The sequence below is a fragment of the Astatotilapia calliptera genome, chromosome 12 (genome assembly GCF_964374335.1).
Source record: "Astatotilapia calliptera chromosome 12, fAstCal68.1, whole genome shotgun sequence".
Lineage (NCBI taxonomy): Eukaryota > Metazoa > Chordata > Actinopteri > Cichliformes > Cichlidae > Astatotilapia > Astatotilapia calliptera.
The window spans coordinates 3,467,938-3,492,859 of NC_137433.1; the positions used below are offsets into that span (position 1 = coordinate 3,467,938).

Genomic DNA, 24,922 nt, shown 5'->3' on the forward strand with positions numbered 1-24,922 from the left:
CTTTTGATGTGGCTGATGCTGAAATCACAAACTGAAAAAACAAAAAGCCATGATTGGATACTGAATCCTCATTACGGGGTAAAGGGGCGGGGCTGTGCTAGTTTGCAACTCTAAAAATCTGTGCTCCACAAACAGGAAGCGGAGACATTTATAATATTCAATTTAATGTCAACCTGCATCTCTGCATGCATGAGTTCTTGAGAAAATTCTTTAGAAAAATTAAGTGTGTTCATTAAAAGCGACTTTTTCATTAAATTTGGAATGCAACCACCCAAAACTAAAGTAAAAGTTAGGTACTCTGTAGAAGAGTGGGTGTTCCTCAACCCCTTACCACGTGCTTTAAGGATGGATGGATCCCTCTGAAAGTGAAACCAGTACGTTAGTGCCTTAAACCTGCATTTGTTGTAATAGCCAGCAGGGGGCAACACTTCTGGTTACACAAAACAAGTCTTATGGAATTCAAAAAGAAAAAGTAATCCTAAATCTCACTTGATTTCTAATGCATCTTCCAAATGAGATCATGGTATCAGTAGCTAGGATCAAGTTGTTTTTATGTCGGTTTTTTTAATACTCCATGGTGTTAATTTAGTAAAACATGGTCCCATTTATAACAAAAGGAGACGGTCAGGCAGGGGATACACTGGGATGTGCAGTGCCCTCTGTTCCACCCTTCACTTTCTCTAGCATACTAAACCAGTGCTAGTCGGACAACTAATGAGTCAGCTGTTCTGTTTGATTTTTGCAGTAAGTGCAGTTTGTTTTAAGCCTGATTTTCACAGGCTAAAATTAGCATCCAGTTGATGTCACAGTATAAAACAGATGCAATCCGCTGATCGAAGATGCTAACTAATGTTAACTGATCAGCTGTGCCCTCCGTTTCAAATGTGTTTAAAAAGAGAAAAAAACTCAGCTAAATCCTAAAGTTAGTCCTTCAAAACAGGAATCTCCAAACAAATGGGTGATGTCATTGTATTGTGGAACATCTTTTATATACAGTCTTTGCCCAATCAAATAACCATGTCAGGGTTGAGGAACACCCGCTCCTGTTCTGCAGAGCTCTTTCCTTGTCACCATCTCCAGTTTCTCATCTGACTTGTGTTGCTTTTTTTTTTTTACTGCCCTTGCACATATCGTCTCCACATAAACCTCCATCACATCTCCACCAGACATGGCATGAACAGTACAAGTTAATGTGAAGCACCTTGACTTTTTGAGGTCAGCTGAAAAGAGTCTTCTTGCAGAAATCCGTAGCAAGTCAAGTGTTTAATCGATCTGTAGTGTTTCTGTTCAGCCCTCAGCGTTCGCTGGAGCGAAAGTTTGCGTGTAACATTTGGAACAACAAGCGCTTCATAAACACAGATGAGAGACGACGGTAAAAACATTGACGATCTCGCTGGACGGTCCACGACGATGGACTACAAAATATTAAGGACAAACACTCTGCACACGCACAGTACAGCCTGCAACGTTAACAACCGACAACCCACCCCTCTGGCACAAACACACACGGGCATATAGCTAAACAAGACCCTCAAAAGAGCAAAGAGATCCTCTGATTTTGAAGAGTAAACAGGGGGGGGTACTATGCACCCCTCACTGCCTGTTATCTTATTAAAATAACAGAGGAGAATCTCTGTGGCAGAGCGTCCACTGTGGGTCATTGGTGGATGTGGTGTCCCTGCTCACACTGATATCTCATACGTGGTGCCTCCTACGCCTGTCACCTTTTTGACGTTACTGTGGCGACTGGGACTGAGGGCGGCACCCTGGGCACTCGGGTGGCAGTCCATCTGCCCATTAACTTTCATGGCCTCTCTGAGTGGAAAGAGAAGAATAAGAAATGATTCAACAAACAAATCAAACACTAAGGGATGTGAAAACATGCACATCAGTTGGAACAGCAACACAATTTTATATGTCAGTCAGAACCCGCCCACCCAAAAAAAAAAACAAGACAGCAACGTGGATGATTAGTCAAGTGTTTACTTGTTAGTAAAGTAAAAGGCTTGAAAATGTTAGTGGAGTCAGTAAAGAGCATGCAAAATGAAAAAGGAATGATTGTCACACAGTTTTATTCAACAGATTTGTTTGAAATAATACAAAAAAATGTTATTGATTTTTTTAACTTCTACTAGAAAGGCAAACAAACAAATCAAAACAGAATGTGTACGACTTCACACACCAGACATAACTTGTGAATAAATGAGCAGAACAGTGGGACAAAAAAAACCATACACGACACAACTGCTACATGTTGCCTCGATTAGCAGTACCCTAGTGCCCTATGTATTGCTGGTTGTGTCCAGCAGAGGGAGCAGCGTTTCCATCCAGAATACATTCAGTGACCTCCAGACCCCGGCTCTGTACAATGCATGCAGTACCCCAGGAGTTACATTAGGATTCATACCTTGGGCCCCCTAGACGAGGGGAGTCTGTCCTCTCGTGTGCACTGATGTAGGAGAGTTTCTGGCGGGAGTAAGAAGGGGAACGGGGCATAGCGGGGGAATGGGGCTGGTGGGCCGGGGAGCGATAGGGGCCTTCTGGGCCTGTGGTTCTGCTCTGGCTGCTGTTGATGCTGCTTTGATCTGTGTGCAGGGAGGTGGACGACGTCCTAGGTGCACGGCCCAGTGTAGAGCCAGCATGACGCAGCACTGGGGTTCTTTGACCATAGCTCATCAGTCCAATCCCCATTAGGTTGTCCCTGGAGCCTCCATAGGCTGGAGGTGTTGGGCCTCTTGACCCGGGGCCACGAGGCCCATCTGGGTAGCAAGCATTGGCAGGCAGGCCATAGCCCCCATCAAACACACCAGAGTCCTGGGCATAGATATGGGTCTGGGAGCGCCCGTGATGCATCTGCCGCCTCTCCCTCTCCTCCTTCTCCTTTCGCTCCTGGATGGATGCCATGATGGTCTGGGAGAGGTTGTCGTAGCGCACCGGAGACGGGTCTCTGTCCCTCAGGTGAGGGGACTGTCTGCCCACCACTCTGGGGGGCATCACTGGGCTGTAGGTAGGGGGGACCTGTTGTCTCTGCATATCAGGTTCCCGGATGTGGCACATTTTGGTGGGCAGGTAGGGTGAGTGGAACCCCACAGAGGGAACACCACGGTGGGCCATGGACTCACTGGGAGTAGCTGGGGAAATGCTAGGGTTGAGCAGGCTGTCATAGGATAGACTACCATTGCGGTTGGAGAGATTATTGGGAGAGAAGACACTCTTGTAGGGGGTTGAAGTGACTGTCCGTGGCTCCAGTGCTGGGAGCTGGCCCTTCTCCGGTCGGCCATGACCCTGCTTGAGGCTGAGAGAGCGGGAGTTGATGGGGTCTGAATCCAGCTGGAGGGGCGAGGACTGAAACGTGCGGTGGAGGGGAGCATTAGCATATTCAGGCAGGTCCAGGTTCGGCTCAGATCGATAGTCATGACCACGGACACCTTCTTCCAGGATGGCTGAGGGCTTCCGGTCATCAGATATGACAATCTGAGGGGCAAATGTCAAAATAGCATCTGAGCCTTTTGGCACTTTACGATGACTCACTGTTCATTGTTTCACAGAGATGTATAATAGATAATAACATTAATGCGTTACCTTCTCCTCTGTAGTGTGGTAGTGGACTTTGGGCATGGTGCCAAAGGTTGGCCTGAATTTGTACATGGCTGGAGTGGATGGGTGGGTCTTACCAGACAGGGAAGTCTCTACAATACACACAATATAAACCCTGTGTTAAAAAACTCCACATTAAAGCAACAACACATTATAGTATATAAGGACAAGAGATAAGAAGCTGTAGAGTTCTGCAAAACCACACAATCACAGTTTCTACACAACAAAACTAACAGGAATAGCCAGATGGGAAGAATCAGTTCTGCAACTAATATTTAACACATCTGAGTCCAGCAACAGCCAACTGCCCATCACTGAAAAACAACACTCTTCTTGAGTAAAATGCAAAACCCAAATGCATTTAAAGAAAGTGCTTTTAGCAGGCAGCCATGTCTCAGCGGGGATGCCTGAATCTTTTTGGAGAAACACGCAAAGAACACCTGTGTCCACAGGTTCAGAGTTCAGTAAAGTGCCTCGAAAGGCGAGGTGACGCTAGACTGGGCGCAGTGACCTGAAGTACCACCAGGCAGCAGTAGTGCTCTTTGGAAGAGCAGAAAGTTTCCAGTCCCTGACATAATGCACCATGACACTGGAGATCCGAGGAAGAAACCTGCCCTTAACACTACTATAAACCATTTCATACTGCTGAACGGAGGCTAAAATCCTTAGCTGTACCTCCACGGTAGGTTCGTCGTTTATACGGATGGTTTTCAAAAGGCATTTTTCAGTTGCCATTGTACCCCTCCCCTACCCGAAAAACGGTGGTGATTTACGTTGTAATGCTTCACCCTGGAATCGTACCACAAATCTGGTGCTGATTCACAGAGCAGAGCTTGCCTTCTCACCGCAAATCACGGCCGATTTTCTGGCCAGGCGTGAAAAAGGCCATCAACCTGCCGCTGGGAGGGACATTCATCAGGCTAATCTAGAGCCTGCTCCCAAACCAGGACACTAGTGATCTACAGAGGAAGTTCTGGGAATTGCTCTTTGGTGCAACCGTGACAAGAACAAGAACTTGGATTGATGATGACTGACAGGAGAAAGAGAGAGAGATGGAGTCAGGGCTGTTTCTGTGGTTCTTACCTTCACTGGAGGTCATCTGGCTTTTAAGCTGGTTGTACCTATCAGCTTTGGGTGGCAGCGGCGGCTGGGTATCCTTGTCATCTAAACCATCGAGGCTGCTTTTGGACTACACGAAAGACAGGAGACAAACACAAAGTGTCACAGAGGGTTTTCGGGGTGGCAAACCTGCACATGGCAACTAGTCTACGTTTAAATTTATACTTAGTAGTGGCTGTAAAACGAAAAAAAGAAATAACAGCAGAGTTGGATTAAGATTCTCAGATTAAGGGATGTAATGCTGGTAGCAGCTGACGCAGTCTTGAGCTGGAAGTCAGCTGTGCTTCTATTTAAGTCACCGTCTGCAGATTTCTTCCCTTTAAAAACTTGCATTATTAGGCCGAGATGGCACCAAACTTCAAATGACACGACTTTGTCATTTAGCAATCAATACAATTTTCTCCAGTACCTCTCAGCCAGCTCTTAAGAACTTAAGTTACAGGCAGAAAAGAAAATCCAAGTAATCAATCCTAGTTGCAGAAAGATCCCTGACTAAGCACAGAAACCAGGAAGTAATTACTCCATTGTAATAAAGCTAACTTTCCTCTTAATATTTTCCTTCCCAAACCATAGATGCGACAAACCATGGTTAACTAAAAACAAAACAAAACTTCAGCCAGACATGAAGAAGAGGGAGTTGCAATAAAATTAACTGCTCAGTCGAGGCCTACTTAAGAAAGCCGACTCGGATTTTCCAAAAGTTAACAACATAAGGAACAAAAACGTTCCAGAGTCTGGGGACAATCCAAGGGTGACTTCCCAGCCGGCTCTCGTTTCCATATCTCATCTGCCCCTTAAAGGCAAAAAGACAAGTTTCAGTCTGTTTAGTCTAACCTGTGGGTCAAATCAAATATGAATTGCTCAATATAATATTTCATTCGTTTAGTCGTTCTGACGCACGTGTTTCACCCCAAATTTATCAGCAAGTGCGCAGCAGTCTAGATTTAAAGTGAACTGAGGTATCTGTGCCATCCTCTGCATAACCCCCTGTATTTTTGAATAATAATGAAATAATATGTTGACACAAGTCTTGTTAGTATTAAAGTAGCCATATTGTTATACAGTGTTATCAGTGTATGCATTCATAAGAAAAGATTTGTTGTGAGATTTCTTGTCAGTCTCTGTGTTATGGGCAGTAACTGGTGGAGGATAAGAGCTGGAAATGTATTTCTTGTCCTCTGTGGATTAATGCTAAATGGATTCTTTTCACTCCATACATTATTGATGAATACTAGGATCATCTTTAGTGCCTATAAAAGTTGTAGCGTGCACCATAGTGCTCACACAGCACTTCAAGGCTCCTAATGACAACCGAAGTTCAACATGACCGATTCAACATTAATGATACAGGCCTGGATAAATGCTAGTGCAACCTGATTCCAAAAAATGTGGGACGCCATTTAAAATGTAAATAAAAGCAGAATGCTACGATTTGCAAAAACTCATAAAGCCAATTTGCTTTCACAGAAAACATATCAGATGCTTAAACTGGGACATTTTACTGTATTACACCGAATTTGATGGCGGCAAACGTTCTCAAAAAAATAGGGAAGCTGGAAAAAGTGCTAGAAAAGTGGTTGGAACTAAAAAGAAGCAGCTAGAGGAACATTTGGTGTCTAATTTAGGTTTAGTAACATGACAGGGTGTAAAAAGAGCATCCTAAAGAGTTCCTCAGAAATGAAAATGGGCAGAGCTTCACTAAACTGCAACAACACTGTGTCTAAAACATGAAACCTTTGAAAACTTAGAAAAAAGGGCGATTGTGGCTCAAGAGTTGGGAGTTTGCCTTGTAATTGGAAGGTTGCCGGTTCGAGCCCTCGACAGTCTCAGTCGTTGTGTCCTTGGGCAAGACACTTCACCCGTTGCCTACTGGTGGTGGTCTGGCTACAATGTAGCTGCCATCACCAGTGTGTGAATGTGTGTGTGGATGGGTGGATGACTGAGTGTGTAAAGCGCTTTGGGGTCCTTAGGGACAAGTAAAAAGCGCTATACAAATGCAGGCCATTTACCATATTTAATTGCCTACAGTAAGTACTATAGATTCAGGAAATCTGGAGGAATCTGTGTGCAAGGGACAAGATGCAAATACAGATTTGAAGCTCTATCAAAGAAGCAGAGAAGAAGCTGTATGCAAACATGATTCAGAAACTCTTCTGTCTTCTCTGGGCCATGCTCGTTTTAAATACCTCCATACAATCAGCGCCCAGTTCAAAAGCCTGCATCTCTTATTGTAAGGAGGTGGACCCGTGCCTATATAACTGCCAGCTTGCACATCTGGAAACACACCATCAATGTTGAAAGTCAGGTTTTAGAGGACATGTGCTCCCACCCACACGATGTCTTTCCATATTTCACCAGTACAACGATAAATCTGCATCTATTACATCAAAGTGGTTTCACAGCAGTAGAGTACAGGGGGCTGAACTCTCCCGACTGCAGTCCCGACCTTTCATCAATTTGATGCATCATGAAACAAAAAATATGACTCAGAAAACCCAGAATTTTTGAGCAGCTAGAATCGTCTATATGACAAATATGGGACGACATTCCTGTCCCAAAAGTGCATCAGTTGGTCTCCTCAGTTCCCAGACGAAGAAGAGGGGATTCTACACAGCAGTAAACATGGGACTGTCCCAACATGTTGCTGACATCAAATGTGGAACACGTTTTCTATTGCAGGTTTGTGAGATTTGCAAATCAGTTGCAGACATGCTTACTTTTACATTTAGTCAGACTCACCACATCCTTTTGAACTCAAATAATTTTCCCCATTTGAGTCGTCCGTCTTTAAGGTGTTAAATAATATTCTAAAGCTCTGCTTTATCGCACTAATGTGTCCTCTGTAGTGGAAAAAGGACTGTGTCGAGCCACAAACGATAGAGGAACAAGGGAAAGCTCCCTAGTAAGTGCAAGCTAGTCACCTTGGAGCTGATGATGGTGCTATGAATACCGTTGTCGGTGACTTTGATGGTGATTTGCCTTTCTGAGAGATCTGGTCTGATGAACGGGGGCTGAACTTTGACGTGTGGCTTCTTCCTGGGGTCCAGCATGTACCTTCATGAAAAATTTACAGCACATTAACAAACAGGTTATTTACAGTCATCTACTGAAAGTTATACTTCATTATCAACGCACGTCAGCCTCTCTGTCATGCACTGACACGCCGGTATCCCAACTGACTTGCTGCATGCTTTACAAAAGACATTTCACACACAGATGCGCACGTTTAGCTGGCTTTTCAGGGCCGTCGCTGCAGAAACTTGAGGAAAAAAAAAACTGTTCCATGTTTTCTGAGCAGTCGTGACATATTCAAGCAATCAACGCCTTTATAAAAACAGGAAACATAATGATTCTGCTGTCAGACTCACTCCCAGTCAGGTTCGATGTTATATGAGTCACTGATTCAGTAAATTAAAGCGGATCCCATCAGGCCTGTGCAACAGCTAAACAGCAACCACACAACATTTCACCCCCACCTGTTGTTGTCTCTCTGCAGTCACACTGTTGAATTTTATGGGATGGGGCTCATCCCAATAGGGTGTAATGGGGCGGGTTTTAGTGATGCTCTGTGTGCATGTGAGCAAAAAGCAGGTTGACTAGCTCCGCGCCGTTTCCCATTAACTGTTGTTTCTACAGAGTGAGCCAATTCCCTCAGCCATCTGCCTTCCCCCCCCCCAGGGTTGCTGGCTGCTTTCAGGCAGAACACCTCTGTAGCTACCTCAGAGCATGTGCTTGTGTTACCACTGCAGTGATGTGCTGGTACAGCATGGATTTCATGGCACATGAGTAAGCTGTGGTATACATATGCACGTGTATTGCCTTGATGTACTGCATGTAACAGGAAGACAAGACAGTTTCTACAATGTATTAGCTACCCATACTATGGACACACGCAGCATAGTAAAGCATCTTACCTGGGTGCTAGGGGACTACATAAAACGTACTCCACGTTGCCACAGCAACCCTTGGTGAAAGGATTTACTCCTCCACGAAACTTGCCCGTCACCTGCAGAACAAAATGCTGGTTTACAGCTGGAAGCAAAGTAAACACAAGGCCATGGCCAACATACAGAGAGTGGACACACACACACACACACACACACTTGCCTTTTTATCTTAGTGAAGACATCTAATTGACTTAATGCTTTCCCTAGCCGCTTACCCTAATCCTAACCATCAAAAGTGAATGCATAACCATAACCATAACCTGTAACCTTGACACTAAAACCACATTTTGAGCATCAAAAAGATCTTCAAACTTGTGGGGCCAAGAATTTGGGCCCCGTAAAAGACTGTTGGTCCCCACAAGCAGAGGTGGGACCAAGTCATTGTTTTGCAAGTCTCAAGTAATGTCAGGCAAGTCAGAGTCGAGTCTCAAGTCATTGGTGTAAAAGTCCAAGTCAAGTCACAAGTCTTAGAACATTTTTTCAAGTCAAGTCTAAAGTCATAAAATTAATGACTCGAGTCTGACTCGAGTCCAAGTCATGTGACTCGAGTCCACACCTCTGCCCACAAGTATAGTAACAGTTGAATTTTTGGTCCTCACAAGGATGTATAAGTGTGAACACACACACCCAAAATGCATTCACAAGGCGTCTTGCATGGGAATATCTGTGCTGTTCAGTGTTGTGTGTGATATTCCCTTAAGTGTGTCTGTGCTTATTGCCTTTAACGTGCTCAACTAGTTTCTAATTTCTTCTTGTTCTACGTGGAGCTGTTACACCAATAAACAGTAACAATACTAATTGTTTGATTAATAAATGCACGTTCCTTTTCAGCAACATCTCCTCACCTGTTCGTTGGTTGTTCGACCTCGAGCTACAAGCACCATGTGAAAACCTGTGAGTCCCATGACTGGAATAAAGAAAAGACCCGCTATGCACATCACTACCAAACTGAGCACAAAGGTCAAGGTCATAATAATGTAAGGTCACAGTGCGAGTCATATATGCACGATACAAGGAAGCAAGTTTACAAGAAATAATAAAGAATCTAAAGCTAATAACACAAAATGATTTTTGTAGGATTTACAAACGTGTAAGGATACGTGACAGTGGTGTGCAGCGCTCCCAGCGTTTCTCTGTGATCAAGGACAAAGATGAGGCCAAAACAGAACACTCCCACCATGTGAGCGCTCAGCGACAGCAGGAAGAGGAAGAAGTAGCGGTAGTTTCTCCGTCCAATGCAGTTGTTCACCCAGGGGCAGTGATGGTCAAAGTCCTGAGAAAGGGAGGGAGTTTTCTATTTAGAAATTTTGAGAAACCAATCAGAAGAACTCTTTAAGGTTTTAAGAAGGAAAAAAAAAAAACCCCACACAATGTAAGTAAGTCATGATGGTACAGTTGGTTCAGAGAGAGAGAGAGAGAGGGGGGGGGTTTCAAATGCTAAAACTCTGCTTATTTTTGAGGCATATGAACATAAATTATAAATAAAAGATAGACGTGGTCACCATCACCTTTGTTTGTGCCTTAGCAACCAGTTGAGCGTGTTTGCTGTGGCCGGCATGTGACCGAGAAATCAAGGACACTGCACGTAGAGACAGCTTCACGGTCTATTTTACTGTAACTGGGACTATAATTTACTAAATTACCATCATGCTCTGTTATAAAAAAGACTTGATAGAAGGGACTGAGAACATAAAGTTTTTAGGAAAACATTTTCTGACTGAGGACCTTTTTTTTCTCCACAGTCAGAATTCTTTTTGGAACCTGGAGGCCAGAAAAAGAAATAAATAAAAATGCAGGTTTTAAAGCACCTAATCATCAGGTACAGTCCAGCTCATACATACAGCTCGAACTCTGGCATTCGTTCTTCTTCTCCTTGTTCTGCACTGCTTGGGAATTGGAAACTAGTTTTATGACTCCTGTTGTTTCAGTAAACAGTAACTCCGAATCACACTGTGCCTTAAATAAATGCCTTGTACTGCCTATTGCATGTGTGGTTTCCCGGTAGTCCTAAATCTTACTGAGACATAAATTCATCTACATCCCTGTAAAACTGTTCATTAATTTCATTGTTTTGATCATCAACATTCGACCCCTTTTTCCAGTTTCTAGAAGAAAAACACATGCAGGAATACAAGCTGCTTAATTCTGCATCTTGTGTATTAATATCTGATGTCCCTGTGTATTTTTATGCCTCTGTGTGTGTACCAATGTGTAGTCTTACAGTATTTTACTGTTGAAGCTGCCAAAAGCTTATATTTATTCCAGTAATTATAATCTTTAATGATGACATTTTTCTTGCCAGAAACACAGATAATAAGAAATGCTGTTTCCCCGCTTTAATCCTTGGCAGGAAGTCTAAATATATGCAAAAAAGAAAAAAATCTGCATTATTTTTCATATCAAATATGCCTGAACATGCCAACTGGACAGATTCTTGATAAAATACTTATATGTTACTCTGACCTTGATGCATATTTAGATTTCATATGCAGTGAACCCACACACACACACACACACACACTCTCTCTGTTTGCACTCATGCTTCTGTATTCACACACACACCTCCACACAGTTGTCACAGACGCTGCAGTGCGAGCAGCGAGGCGGCCTGTAGAAGTGACAGGTGGCGCACCACTTCATCCGGACCTGAATGCCCTTGATCTCCACGTTCTTGTAGAGCGGTGCCCGGAAATCATCCTCCTTATCCTCGTCCTCGTCCGCTGTGGGTGAGAAGAAGACATTGCAAACAAACCCAGAAAGAGACACGTGGTTGTGCTTTATGATTCCATTTGACAGGGACACGAGGGAAGCGCCTCAAACGAAGCCCACCCTGCTGTTAGATGTCTGCAGAGAGCAAACCCGTGACCTATTCGGTGTGCTTTGAGCTGATCAACTGTGTGACTTGTGTAGAGCAAGAGACTGCCTGGCTTTATTCGCACAAGTTTATACATTCTTAAAATGGATTTGTTTTTATGGGAGTTAGACCTCAAACCCTGGCAGAATTATCGGTTTGCTTTATCTGACATAAAAAGATAATTAAACCCGTACTTTGCAAACTGCAGTATGAGCTTTCCCAGTGTCCGACTCTGCTGTTGGATGAACTGCAACTGTTAGCCACAAGCAGAAATGCAATGCCATACGCAAAGTATTCCTTATTGTCTCTGCAGAGAGAAAAACGGAACAACTCCTGCAGCTGAGAGCTTTTTTGTTTTGTTTTTACTGTGGAGCTGTACCAAAGCAACATGCCTTTCATCTGATCAAAGGAGCACATTTGATCGATTTGCATGAAACTCCAACTTCAGAAAATAATTTCACAGTACAGCAATAACTGACCCGGGTAGGTGAGTACACGCATGCAGAAGGAAACCAAGCAAGATAGCAGCAAAGGTAGAGCACAGAAATAAACAGTTCCATAGCGGGAGATTGCTCTGCTATTATGGCTCTCAAGTCGATTCAAATAGATTTTGAAGCAAAGCCGCCTGCCAAACCAGCAAACACAAACAGCAGTTAGGCTCGCATCTCCTCTGACAGATTCTTTCCTCCAAATGCTCCATCCGAGCTTGTTCGGTAACAAAGCATTGGCCTGTTTCGTACAATCTACACCGCCTTTGTCAAACTCAATTCTATTTTTGCATGAAACTCAGGAAACAAATGAAGTATGACCTAAAATATACAGTTTGTTTTTATTTTTAGCACTAAAGACTAAGGTACCTACATCCAGTCGCATCCACAGCGACCGGCCATCAGCCACAATATTAAAGTCACTGACAGATGAAGTGGATGGTACCTATCATCTCAGTCTTCTGTTAGGAAACATTGGGTTCTAGCATTGACCCACTTAAGCATTGCTGTAGACTAAATACAAACTCCTCTCCTTAATATAACAACGCACCCCAGTGGCAGCCACCTTCCCCTGACACTCCGAAACATTTTAGGATTGTTCTCGAGAAATGCAACAAAGAGCAGAAGGTGATTTCCCACATCCCTGTCCTATTGAGCATCCTCGAAAGCCTGATCCACAGATGCCACGACCCTCAACCCACATGGTCCAAAACATCCACTGGCAATGCTGAGTACCAGCCACACACAGCAGAACCCCCTAAAATTCTGTGTCTGGGCTTCAATATGTATGAACTGTTTAAGGAGTTTTATTATTTGCAGCTGATTGTGTGTGTATGTACTTACAGTGTGATTCTTTATCATTGTTTTATGTTAACTGCGTGATGTTCAGATACATTTCATTAGCTCTGAATGCTTGTTCTTGAAAGACTGCCAGTGTGAAGGCCACGTAGAACATCATTCATGTTCTAGGTTGTAATGCTCAATTTGTTCTTGAATTGTGAGTCACTTTTTTCCCAGCGCATCGTCACCGTCAGCATATGTTTTTGTCAGATGTTCATCCTTCACAAACGGGTGAACTGTGCATATTTACAGGACATGAAGCTGGCAAATTAAACACAGTGAAGGAGAAACATTTTACTATTGTGGTCAGTGATGATTGGCTGTTAGTGGGCATGAAATTATCTTTGCTCTTTGAGTGAAAAAACGAACACTTGAAACACATGCCATTTCCTATGGTGACATAGAGGTAGCCTACATGGACAAAAATGTTGGGTCACACCTCTTAATCTCTGAATTCAGGTGTTTTCATTGCAAAGTAGAAGTGTTAAAGAACCACAGCAACTCAGCCAAGAAGTGACAGAACATATAAAGTTGCAGAGCGAGCTCAAAGAGTGCTGAGGCTTATAATCCAGAAAAGTCTCAGCACTCTGTTGTCGCAATTACTGCAGACTTCCAAACTTCCTCCGGCATCAACAACAACACAAAAACTGTGCATCGAGGTGTTGTGTTTCCATGGCCAACCAGCTCCTGTAGGTGTAAAACATAGGTGGCCTAGTACTTCAATTCAATTCAATAAAATTGCATTCAATCCATGTAACACCAAATTACAATAATAGTCGCGTCAAAGAGAAAGCCCCAAGAGTCAAGCGACACCCTATGAGCAAGTACTTGGTGACAGTGGGAAGGAAAACTCCCTTTAAACAGGAACAAACTACAACATTAGCATTTTTATTGAAGTTTCAGTTTCTTTCTAATTGTCTTCAGAAAAATGAACTTAATAACTGCACAGCCTCATTAGCCCCAGTCATCTTTTTTGTGCATCACCTCAATTAGTGGCTTCCTCAAAAAAAGGGGGAAATTGCAAGTGCTGTCCATGACCTCAATCTGCACTTTACTTTTACAGTCTTGATGACACATATATTATAATTTGGCTGACAAATATAACATCAAGTGCCTAGAAAAACTCATCTGCCACCAGTCTATAAAACACAAGACAGCTGCTATAGAAGGCTACAGTCATGGCCTGGGGAGGCGGCTAACTGGCACTATACACAACCTACTAATCATTTCCCCTTTATGAGCAGAAAAGACTCTCTAAAGCAAGGTCCTTATCATCAAGAAGCAAATTAAACATGTCCAGGGATGGGTGAATTATCAGTACCCACTATGGCTGAGACTCAGGAGTCTGCCTGCATCAGGAGCAGAGGTCAGTGCAGCTTGTTTGACAGGCTGAACAGCTGAAAGATACTTAATACACCGTGCAATATGAAGGCTCGTATAACCTCCAGCAGTGCCCTGCATGTGAAGCTGGTAGACTGTAAGAGGCAGATAATAGGGTAATGAAACGCTGTAGGGTGGTTCTCTGATAAATGTGGTGCTATAAAAAAAAAAGAAAAGAAATAAAGAGCACCTTCTAAATGGGGACTCAGCAGAGTTTACCCATTACTTACATGTAGCACTTACATTTATGTGCACATGCTTTATGACAGACACTAATGTTTTAGATGGCAGATAAATACTGTAATAAGATTTTGCTTAGAAAGTTTACAGTTCAGACTGTGATCAAAACATTTTCAAAGCTCCTCGCGTCGGTACAAACCTCTGGGGTAAACACCAGGGTCCATGAAGGTTGCCATACTGAAGTTGGCCAAGACGAAGAGGAAGACCAGTCCATTGTAGAGAGGCACAGCGGGCGAGATCACTTTAGTCAACCAGGGGCACCTAGAGACACACATCAAGACAAAGACAATCAGGATCCTTCCTGTGTGTTGAGCAGCACATCGTAACAAACATTTAAACAGCGCTGCATTTTCATCAACCGTGCGTTTCCCCTTCTTGTCTTTACCATAACCGCGTAAAAAGTGACAGCAAAGATAAAAGTGTTACAAGAAAACAGACTTTCCCATGAATGAGCCTCTATTGAGTAACGATGCAGGGCAGTGTCTAACAAAATGTCTATTTAACACGAGTACATAAAAGCCCGATGAGGAGGATTTGAGGTCTTTGAACTCAATTTGTATCTTTCTGTTTGGAAGTAATTCTTCACTGGAAAAGAACTATTGTTGATTTCTTACTATGCGGCTCCACTCAGTGCACCACTTTACACTTACATAAGTTGGGCTGTAGTGAGTCACTAAAGTCCAAGTACAGCTTTTTCCTGCATCAGCTTTTTGTGCCCAAACAATCAAAGCTGACAAAAACCCAAACTGGTTGAAATCTTCTAAAATCTTTGAAACTCCTGCCTTTAATAGTAGCTACTGTTCAATTAAAATAATTGAGTTTTTGGCACAACAGCTGATGTCTTACTCATCCACAATGAACTTTAAACTTGATGTAGTCTGCACTGGGATCTGCTAGCCAATAAATGCATCAGCTAGAAATACTCCAGCCTCAACACTCACACTCAAAAGCCATCACTAGCGTGGCTAAAAATATTCTCACCAAACCTCGATGAGCAACATTTTGCATCAAACCGACCTTCCCCACCGCCTGCAAATTATAGCTCAATAAGGGCTGTGACACATTCAAGTGTGGAGACACCTGAGTAAGACTCACAGCTCTGCTCAGTCACCTGCACTTAAATGTCAAGACACTGTTTGCTTCCTACGGTGTCACGATTCAAGCCGACTGCCTCTCTGGAGGTGAAACGCCATCGGAATGGAGATGTGTGAACACCTACAGCTGGACATACCACAGAGACCCTGCAGGTCAGAAACTCACAGAGGATTCATGAATTAATGAAATATCTCACAGGTGTGGGGTGTGGGGCTGGGGGTTCAAAGAGAGACTCTAAGTGATGACTAATACACTCACGGCCGGCTGGCACACAACTCAGATACAAACACTTGAATCTCCAAACATGCCTCCCCAGCTCATTGTGACGTCAAAAGCTCCTTCCTGTACTCGTGCCCCGAGATCAGCTTCAATCCATTTATCTCCTTTCCTGCTCTGCCAGTCTGCTGTTGCTTTGCTGAATTATTCAGAGCCATGGCTCTACAAAAGACCGAGAACAGAGAAGCGCTAACGGGGACGAGATGGCCTTTCACACATGCAGTCCTCTTCAGCTTTGTTAGACCTAGTATTGGGTTGATCCGCCCTCACTGTTGCATCATATCACTGCTAACTCTAGTCTATAACTAGATGACTAGTTGAAGTTTTCAAAATGGCCACAAAAATATTCATAATATATTACATCCTAAAAGAGCTGCCACCTAAGTTAACTTTATCCATGTAAAATCGGAAACAGGTGGAGCGATTTATTGCGACATGGAAATACAGGATATATGGCAAAGTCTTACAAGGGACAGATTTTTGTTCCTGCTTATTCTCTGAAAACACACATTGCACATATCTTCCTTTACAAGACAATAACATCAAAGTACATCTCAGCAGAACTGGCATTCACTCAGCACACTGCAGTGAGTGCTATGCTGTGTCAACAAGTGCTTAAAAAAATTGATCAAAGAAGAGAAACGGGACGCAGCCCCACAGTCTCCCGAAATCCCAATTTACTTGCCTGTCAAGGGATCATGTATTTTTGTGCAGTGTGTGATACAGTGGAGTCAGATAGGAGGTGGGGGGTGGTGGGGTGGAGTGCAGCTGACAGCAACCATTTTGGGAACCTGGGAGCTGACAGCGTGGGAGGAAAATGTGACTGAAAGAAAGTCTAATTAAGCACACAGACATTGGTTAATTGTGTAGGAGGAACAAATAACAACAGAGTGCTTATCAGCCCTGCGTGGTAAGCAGTGTTCACGCTAAGTGTCGCCATGACACTTCAACTGAGGCAAATAAATACAGAAATAAAAATGTCCACAAAAAATAGCTTGGATAATTTGTTAAGCTGAAAGGGCTTTTTCTGCCAAAAGGGCAGTAAAGTAATGAGTTTGCTTCCATCGAGGCCTAAAGTCCAAAAAGTCCAGGAATCTTTTTGATGATTAAAACTACTGCAAACAGGAGCTGGAGAGCGTCCAGGCCGATCGGCATCTAAAACAGCAGCTTGCATGCGGCCGAATACCTCACAGACACTGAGGTGCAGAGTCAACGTCTATACCAGGGAGTAGAAATTAAAATCATATTTCGTCTCGTGACTGAGATGAGGATGAAAAGGGAGATAAAAGCACAGGATTGGGAAGAAATAGCCCACAGCTCGCTCCCATGCTGGCAGAGCAGCTTGCGGTCTCCTCACTAACCTTAGCCAGATCAATGAGCGCTTTCACAGCAAACATCTTCTAAATCACTTCTACTACTACCACTACAGGTCCCATCCATGCATGCCTACTTAAATGTAAATCCACCCGTCATTCCTCGGGTTACACATGTGATTTTCCTGCTGAACAGCAAAGGAAGAAAGTCTGTAGGAGGCAGACTGCGAGCTAAGAGCGCACCTTCCCCTCTGCCGTCATACATTTGCATTGTTAAAGTGCAAATGAGCTCTTTAAACATGACTCACATGTTTGGTGAACGATTATGCAAACGGCCTTGGGGTGGTCAGAACTACTTGGTGATTTAATGGATCCATACTGAGACGTGAGCAAAAACAATTAGAAGTGTAGAGCTGTTGTTTTCTAAACCAGAAATAATTACACGACACGAATTACAGCGCAGCGCCACGCCGCTGCATTAGCTGTCAAAACTCATCCTCGCTGTTGTCTGGATTCACATACACTGTAATTCAATCCAGCTGAATTCAGTGTAGTATAGTTAACAGTTTAACAGGAAAAAACGAGGAATATTTGGAGCATTTTCCAGACTTCAAAATCCCGATTTTATCATTGTGAAATCACTGAACAAAAAATCACATGTATGCAAAGCTCAGCGACAACTGCTGAGTTGTTCATTTGATCTATATTTGCATTAAAAAGAGAGAAAAAAGGAGACAGAATGAGAGCTGTGCAGCTCATCTGCATGTGCTGCTGCTGCCCTCTGAACAGAGCAGAGGCCCCCATGTCTGCCGACTCTACCACGTTTAGGCTGCATCATTACTTGATATGTGCTTTTGACAAAATTATGTCACTATGGGATCTGCAAACAACAGGACAGCTTGAGAGTTCGTGGAGCTGGATTTGCTCACAGAGGGAGAAAGTAAAGACGCAAACGTTGGGATGGTTTTATGGAAGAAAGTCGTGAAACCCAAAATGAAACTATTTTAATAGATACACATCATTTGACAATAACAACAGAGTATCTGATATCTATTGGTGGGAAACAGCAATGGTGATGATAACTCAGCAGTCTTTAAAAGAAAAAAAGTAAAATGGGAGAAAAACAAATCGTGTCTTAAGAAAACCACAGGCTTGAGTCTGTTGATTCAACACAAGCTCAGTGAAACACTTTTAGAGGTAAACCCCTAAAATCCAGAAAACCTCAGAGGGGAGGAAAAGCCACTGCAGTCTTTGTCAAGTAATTATGTGTTTGATGAGGAATTTGATGATTTTTAAGATGGCTCAACTGGTCCATTAGTCACAGCTGAAGCTTGAAACAGTGCTGTGACAATCAATCACCTACCATGACAAGCATCTATATGGTCTCCACTACATATCCTAAGGCTATTTGACTACTCGGATCTATCTGTCCCTCATTTTCCTTCTTTTGGATCACAGCAGAAAGAAAAAAAAACAGCCTTCCCTTTGAAGTTGCTGTAATCTGCTCTTTTAGTAGCACTGGGAGAAATGGAGGGCAGAGTCTGAACAACCATCAAAGAGAAAGCTGACTGAATCCAGAGAGCTTTGGGGACTGATACTGAGAGGTGGCACTTTTCTTTGTCCAACATGGACATTTTTAAGACGCGGTCGTCTGTGTGAATGTGAATAAGACGGATTAATATGCAGAGTACGTCTGTGATTCATTCACAGTAATGCTCGATGAACTATACGTGTAAAACCTGACAGAAACTGACTTTTGATATTTCAGGCTGTCAAAATGTTATAAGTGATAGATGTTCACTACATGAACAATAAAATACTTTCCTGTCACCTTTTATCTGGATCTCAGAGCCATCATGAACAGTGAGTCCTCGCTGGAATTACACCCATAACGGTAGAAGACGCTGCTGGGCCAAAAGGAACACTTACAGTAATGTATTCAGCTCCTGCTGAGAACACCAACCCATTGATTAGTTCATTAAGTCTCAACCCAGTGGGACACACGAGGGAGGGTGTTCTTGTACTGACTGCCTACTGAGACCCAGTGATCCGAAATCCATTGTAAGGCTGGTATCATTTCACCCCCTAGGAAGGAAATTTTCATTAGGACTTAAAAAGAAAGAGAGGCAGTGTGAGAGAACTGTAGTCATGAAGGAAATTAGTGTGAGAGCTTGATCTCAGTTGTTACATACATGCCATCTACAATCATCTCCCAGGACCTCAGTTCCCACAGTCCATCACAGAATCCCACCTGCCAAACCAGTGCCGGTTCCTTCCTCCTCTGCAGTTTCTGTCAGACTAATTTTACTCCTCATAGGTTTCGTGAACAGCACCATAAGTCGCTTCTAACTCCCTTAGGAGCTGCCAGTCACCAACACAAACACATCCCTGAAGCTTTGTATTCACACACAGCGGCAGCGAGCCTGTTGTCAGTGGAAACAGAGGTGTGTTCACTGCAGATGTTAAGCAGAACGGTTTGAGAACTCACAGACCGAGCGGGTATCGTAAATTAAACTTCCTCTAACCCCAAGTTATTCCTTCCTTGCCTACAAACTGCAGAGCAGCCCGGCTGGCGCTCAGCCTCGCATTCAGAGTATGTAGTTAAATTAGGTCTAGTCATTGCTTTTAGCGTGACATGTCAGAAAAATTGTGAGTAGTGACCACTGCAAGCTTGCAGAGGCCAAAGTGAAATCTTTGCATTGCTTTTTTGTCTGACCAGTTGGTCTCCATTCAGAATTAACAACCGATCCTTTTGTACAAGGGGAAAAAAACATAACCGGATTTATAAATATGATTTTTAAACTGTCCTCCCTCCGTGTGTTTGTGAGCTGGAGGCTTGCTGCTCCTTGATTGGCTTCCCCACAAACTCTGTAAGCAGATCTGAGTCTTAACCGAGACTTAAAGTGAGCACAGTCAAACAACAAACATGTGGTCTTCAATAGCGGACTTTAAAAAATTCTATTTAAAAAATAGCCGTCTGTGTTTGATTTTATTTATGCTCATAAGGCATATAGAGTTTAGCAAATTAATACCAATACTAAAGACTAAAAAACCCACTTCACTTGTGTTTGCTTCTCTGGAGCCTCGCGGAAAGGTCGCCTTCGCTCTGAGCCTAGAGAGCAGAGGTGGAAGCCGAGCAGCCGCGGGGTACACTGTTTGCCATCTGCATGCTCGGAGCCCAGCGTGCATTTTCATGGCTGCACAAAGGCTTCGTTTGAAATCAAGTTAAATGCTTTTCACCCCTCATGCTGCCCTTTTACATTTGCATATTCACAAATCCCATTTTGATTGTTTACAGAAAGACGACAGCAGGAAGGCTGCCCAGCGCAGAAAAGCACAGTATCCAAACCAGCTTACTACAGTAAATGACATCACGTTATAAATACGCATACTGTGCAGTGACACTATTACAAGCGTCGCCTGACTCCACACGTATAAGGCTCATGCTAAAGCGCATGGTTTCATTTCAAATTTATATTAAAAGAGCAGTGTGATTCAGTATTTATAGCTAAATGCTTACACTCGTGTTTCAGTGAAACATGACTTTATAAGAATAAAACAACCAAACATTTGAAAGTCATCCCCGGTACAGTTTCCAGTTAATGTGTGGAAGCATTTTGTAGGGGCAGATGGAGATGAATGACATTTGGTGATAAATGAAAATATTTTCATATGGAAGAGGAGAAAAGAGACAGTGTGTGTGTGTGTTTTCCTCATCTTCACTCTTCTGCCCACTCACTGTCTTTGTATTAAGAAAAAAAACCCATTACAATACTTTGTCAATCTCCCCGTTAATTTCCCCAATAACGATTTTACAAGTACTCATCTTTCCCACAGGAAAATAACAAGTCAACAACATGTGCGCTCATAATCCCATAAATCAAACGGGAGTCACTTTTCCTGATGAAAAACTGTTGGCAATGACATGTGTACCAAACTGGCATAACAAACACACTCATGTGCATGCACTGGATTGTGTGGGCTGTCCAAGTGATGACACATGGGTGGCTATTTTGTCGTTATTGGGATTTTTCTTTTCTTTTCTTTTAGGCACCCCTTGGGAAACTGGAAACCAGTACAGTGCGATGGGTCATTTGTTATAAATGAGGCTTATGGGGCCAAAGAAACAGAGGCTTAACAAGAGAAGTGCTGTAACTATGGGTTATTTAGAGAGTAGCAAAGTGTATGCATGTATGAGTGGCTGGATACTGCTAACATAGACACGCCATTGGTCTGCTCACTCAGTTGCCAGGCTGATATGTACGGAGGGAAAGCAATGTCTCAAGAGGTTTGCTTGCCCTGTGTCACATTCCCAGCCACTCTTATTCCAAGTCTCAAACATGGCAGCCTGCAAGTGTGGCCAAGAGTTTCAAGAGTTATGACGCAAAGAGGCGACAGACAGAGTCGTTCAGACTGGTTTGTGGCCTATTTTCAGATAATTAAGTGCTGGACCATTAGTGTTGCACAGTCGATACAACGGGAAGGATGAGTTGCATCCATCTTTTACAGCCAATGACATGAGAACCACAGGAATTTATTGTATTTATCTGACATTCAGTTTATTTATAATGTTGATAATTCAATTCAGTTTAATTTTATATATACATAGAACCAAATCACAACAAAAGTCACTTCAAGGTGCCTTATGTTACAATAATGGAGAGAAAACCCCAACAATGAGCAAGCACATGGCAACAGTGGGAAGGAAAAACATCATTTTAACAGGAAGAAACCTCCAGCAGAACCAGGCTCAGGGAGGGCCGGCTATCTAGCGCGACCGTTTGAGTGTGAGGGGAGGGGCCAGGACATAAGACACACTGTGGAAGCGAGCCAGAGATTAACTGATGATTAAATGCAAATTCGGGTATAAACACACAGTGAGTGAAAAAAGGTGATGAAGAAACCTCAGTGCATCATGGAAAGCCTCCAGAAACCCAGGCCTATTGCAGTGTAACTAAGGAATGATTCAGGGTCACCTGATCCAGCCCTAACTATAAGCTTTATCAAAACGGACACTTTTAAGCCCAATCTTAAAAGTAGAGAGGGTGTTTGTCTGCTAAATCCAAACTGGGACCTGGTTTCACAGAAGTGGGGCCCAAAAGCGCCGCTCTCGTTGGATTTATTACCTCAGTCATAACTTTGCAATGTTATGTAATAATATCTCGTATTGTAATGATTTCAAGTCTTTTCACTCGAGGATTATGTTCTTTTTTGTTGTTGTAAAACTGTTGTAAGATACTAGTGCTATCAGTGAGGAAAAAGATGCAATTGAAAGCTCAGGAAAAGCAAGTGAGGGCCTTTGTTGAATTTGACCACTGAGGAGAGTTTGATGTTTAGCAATTTTAAATGAACCAAATAAGGAAACTCAATACATCCTGCATTTTATCAAACATTTTTCGCTGACAGAGGCCAGTCAGTGCTCTTTGGCAAATGCAAATTTATTCGTAGCCAAAGCAGAGGGCAGCAATGCCAAATCCCTTTCAGCACACGGCTGACTCGACAGTTCTAAGAAGAAGCGAGGAGGAGATAAGAAGATCTTAGCTGAAACCTGAGGAGCAGCATCTACAGAGACACACATGCAGATAAACAGAGAGCAACACAAACAAACAGGCACAATGCAAAAGTCAGATAAAGCCCGAGCCTTGTCCAAGTTTTAGGAAGCAAGACGAGGTCTTAATGCACAATGTGCCCTCTCCTCCTCTCTCTAACCGCACCCTCCATGGCTCTCTTATCACTGTTATGGCTATTTATCTCTGTGCGCCATCTGCAATGTGCTCCATCCACACCACCGAGGTCAGTGCAATTCTCCTTTCCTTTCCCTTCCTGCAGGAAGTTGAGGCTAAGTTAGGGCTGGACACACACACACACACACACACACACACACACACACACACACACACACACACACACACACACACACACACACACTTCTTAGCCAGCCGGAGATATCGTGTGGAGGTGCTGGAGAGTTTCATGAGGAAAACAGGACACATTAAAAACACAAATACACTGTAACACATGGCTCGAACTAGAACACACAAACAGTAACATCAGCATGATGCAAGTCCTGCCATGTTGTTTGGGCTGAAGCCCTAAACAAACACCTGGCTATATTATATTATATTATATTTTATATACAGATATATATATATATAAATATATTCACTTCCAGGAAATAGCCATTCCAAACCGCTGATGCATCTGGTATCTTGCCACAGCAAATTCTGCTGTATTTGAAATCCACCTTTTGTGGCTGATAGCTTGTCTGCCCCTGCAGAGCCCATCAACCTAATGAACTGTTCATCAATCACTTTAACACACACACACACACACACACACACACGAACTGGCACGGAGGTTGGCAGAGATGAATGGGACTGGTAATAAAACAAGAGGGGATGTTCACACACACATCCTCCCTCACAACCGAGGGTTCGAGTTAATGTGGTTAAGTTTTGAGGGAATTAGCTCAAAGAAACCTGTGCACACACACCAGCTTCCAGAAGCTGCTCAGAGTGATAAAATGCTCCTGTGGGGAAAAGGTCTAACACTGAACATTTCTTTGTTTCAGGTATAGTCCTCCTTGCAGCCGTGTTTCTTGCATCCAGTAGCTTATTTTTGGTGGGCAGTGTTAGTCAAACAGCAAAAAGTGAGCCCAATGCAATAGGCAGCTATAGCTGAGAGCTGTCTGCTAGCCTTCACCTCAATCTGCATCTACCAACAGTATTTAGAAATTTGGTGTTTTTTCGAGCATTTTCAGTAGAAATATGTGGTATAATAGTGCCGTACTGTATGGTAAAAACTATCCTGAATAATTTTCTTCTATTATTTTGCTAGTCTGTTAAATAGCACTACTAAACAGATATCTGTTTCTGGTACAGTTTACAGATGCAGCATCCTATCAAAGAGTGTCTCACCCTGGTGTCCAGATATGCCAACTTCTAGGTAAAAACTCTAACATAATAGTGGCCAAAACACTGACGTTTCAAAATGCAGCACCCAGAAACCAATAGGGGTTGTCACAGTGCATATATCCATTTTAGCCACCATAAGCTACACTTGACCAGCAAAAAGAGATCAAAGGAGCTATTCTTTAGAAATTGAACTATTCTTTTCCACAACACACCAGGCCTCAGAGGCAGTAACCAAACAGATTCTGCTTAAAGTATAAAATGCCAAAGAAAAGAGACTAACCCAACTTAGCAGTGATATTGTAAAATGTAACCAAGTCCAGCCCACATATTCATGGTAACGTAATTAACGTCTTCCCTGTGTTCTGAACGTTTCTCTCTGGAGCGGTCCCTAAAGCTTCTTTCCATTTCAATATGTGCTAAATCAAATCCAGTCTCTAGGCTCAAAAACTTCGGCTCTTTCATTTGGAGCAATATGGACCTTTTGCTCACCTTTAACACATTCGAGGCCTAAAGGCATTACTGGACATCCCCAAATATAATATTTTGGGATATTCAGCCAGAGTTGGAATATTATTATTTTTTAATCCTAAGTGATCCATCCAGTCCATATGCAGCTTATAATGCAGTACTTTCCATTTCAATAAAAGAGCCGACAGATGTGGAAAAACAAAACTGCATTCACATTCAGGCTGAATATATTTTAGTACAAAATACTATCTTACATTGCAACATGAGCCAGTGCCATTAAACAGTACTGACAAACATTAAGAAGATGATATTACAATTAAATGTTTACATAAGGCTCAGAAAATATCTCAGTGATTATTTTTGCCAATGCTTGAAAAAAAGCAAGTTTTAA

General features: G+C 42.9%; 1 protein-coding gene across 1 annotated transcript in view; it reads right to left on the minus strand.

The window, feature by feature from the left end:
- Positions 1–1,532: 1,532 nt before the first annotated feature.
- The window catches only part of zdhhc8b (zDHHC palmitoyltransferase 8b), a 57,792-nt gene continuing 34,402 nt past the window's right edge, over positions 1,533–24,922 (minus strand). Inside the window, exons 2-11 of the mRNA XM_026187952.2 lie at positions 14,605–14,726; positions 11,226–11,383; positions 9,764–9,936; positions 9,509–9,611; positions 8,631–8,722; positions 7,638–7,770; positions 4,681–4,786; positions 3,583–3,689; positions 2,408–3,474; positions 1,533–1,815 (exon numbers count right to left, since the gene is read on the minus strand). Of these exons, the coding sequence (XP_026043737.1) occupies positions 1,683–1,815; positions 2,408–3,474; positions 3,583–3,689; positions 4,681–4,786; positions 7,638–7,770; positions 8,631–8,722; positions 9,509–9,611; positions 9,764–9,936; positions 11,226–11,383; positions 14,605–14,726 (2,194 nt within the window). The 3' untranslated portion in view covers positions 1,533–1,682. The remainder of the gene's footprint in view (positions 1,816–2,407; positions 3,475–3,582; positions 3,690–4,680; positions 4,787–7,637; positions 7,771–8,630; positions 8,723–9,508; positions 9,612–9,763; positions 9,937–11,225; positions 11,384–14,604; positions 14,727–24,922) is intronic.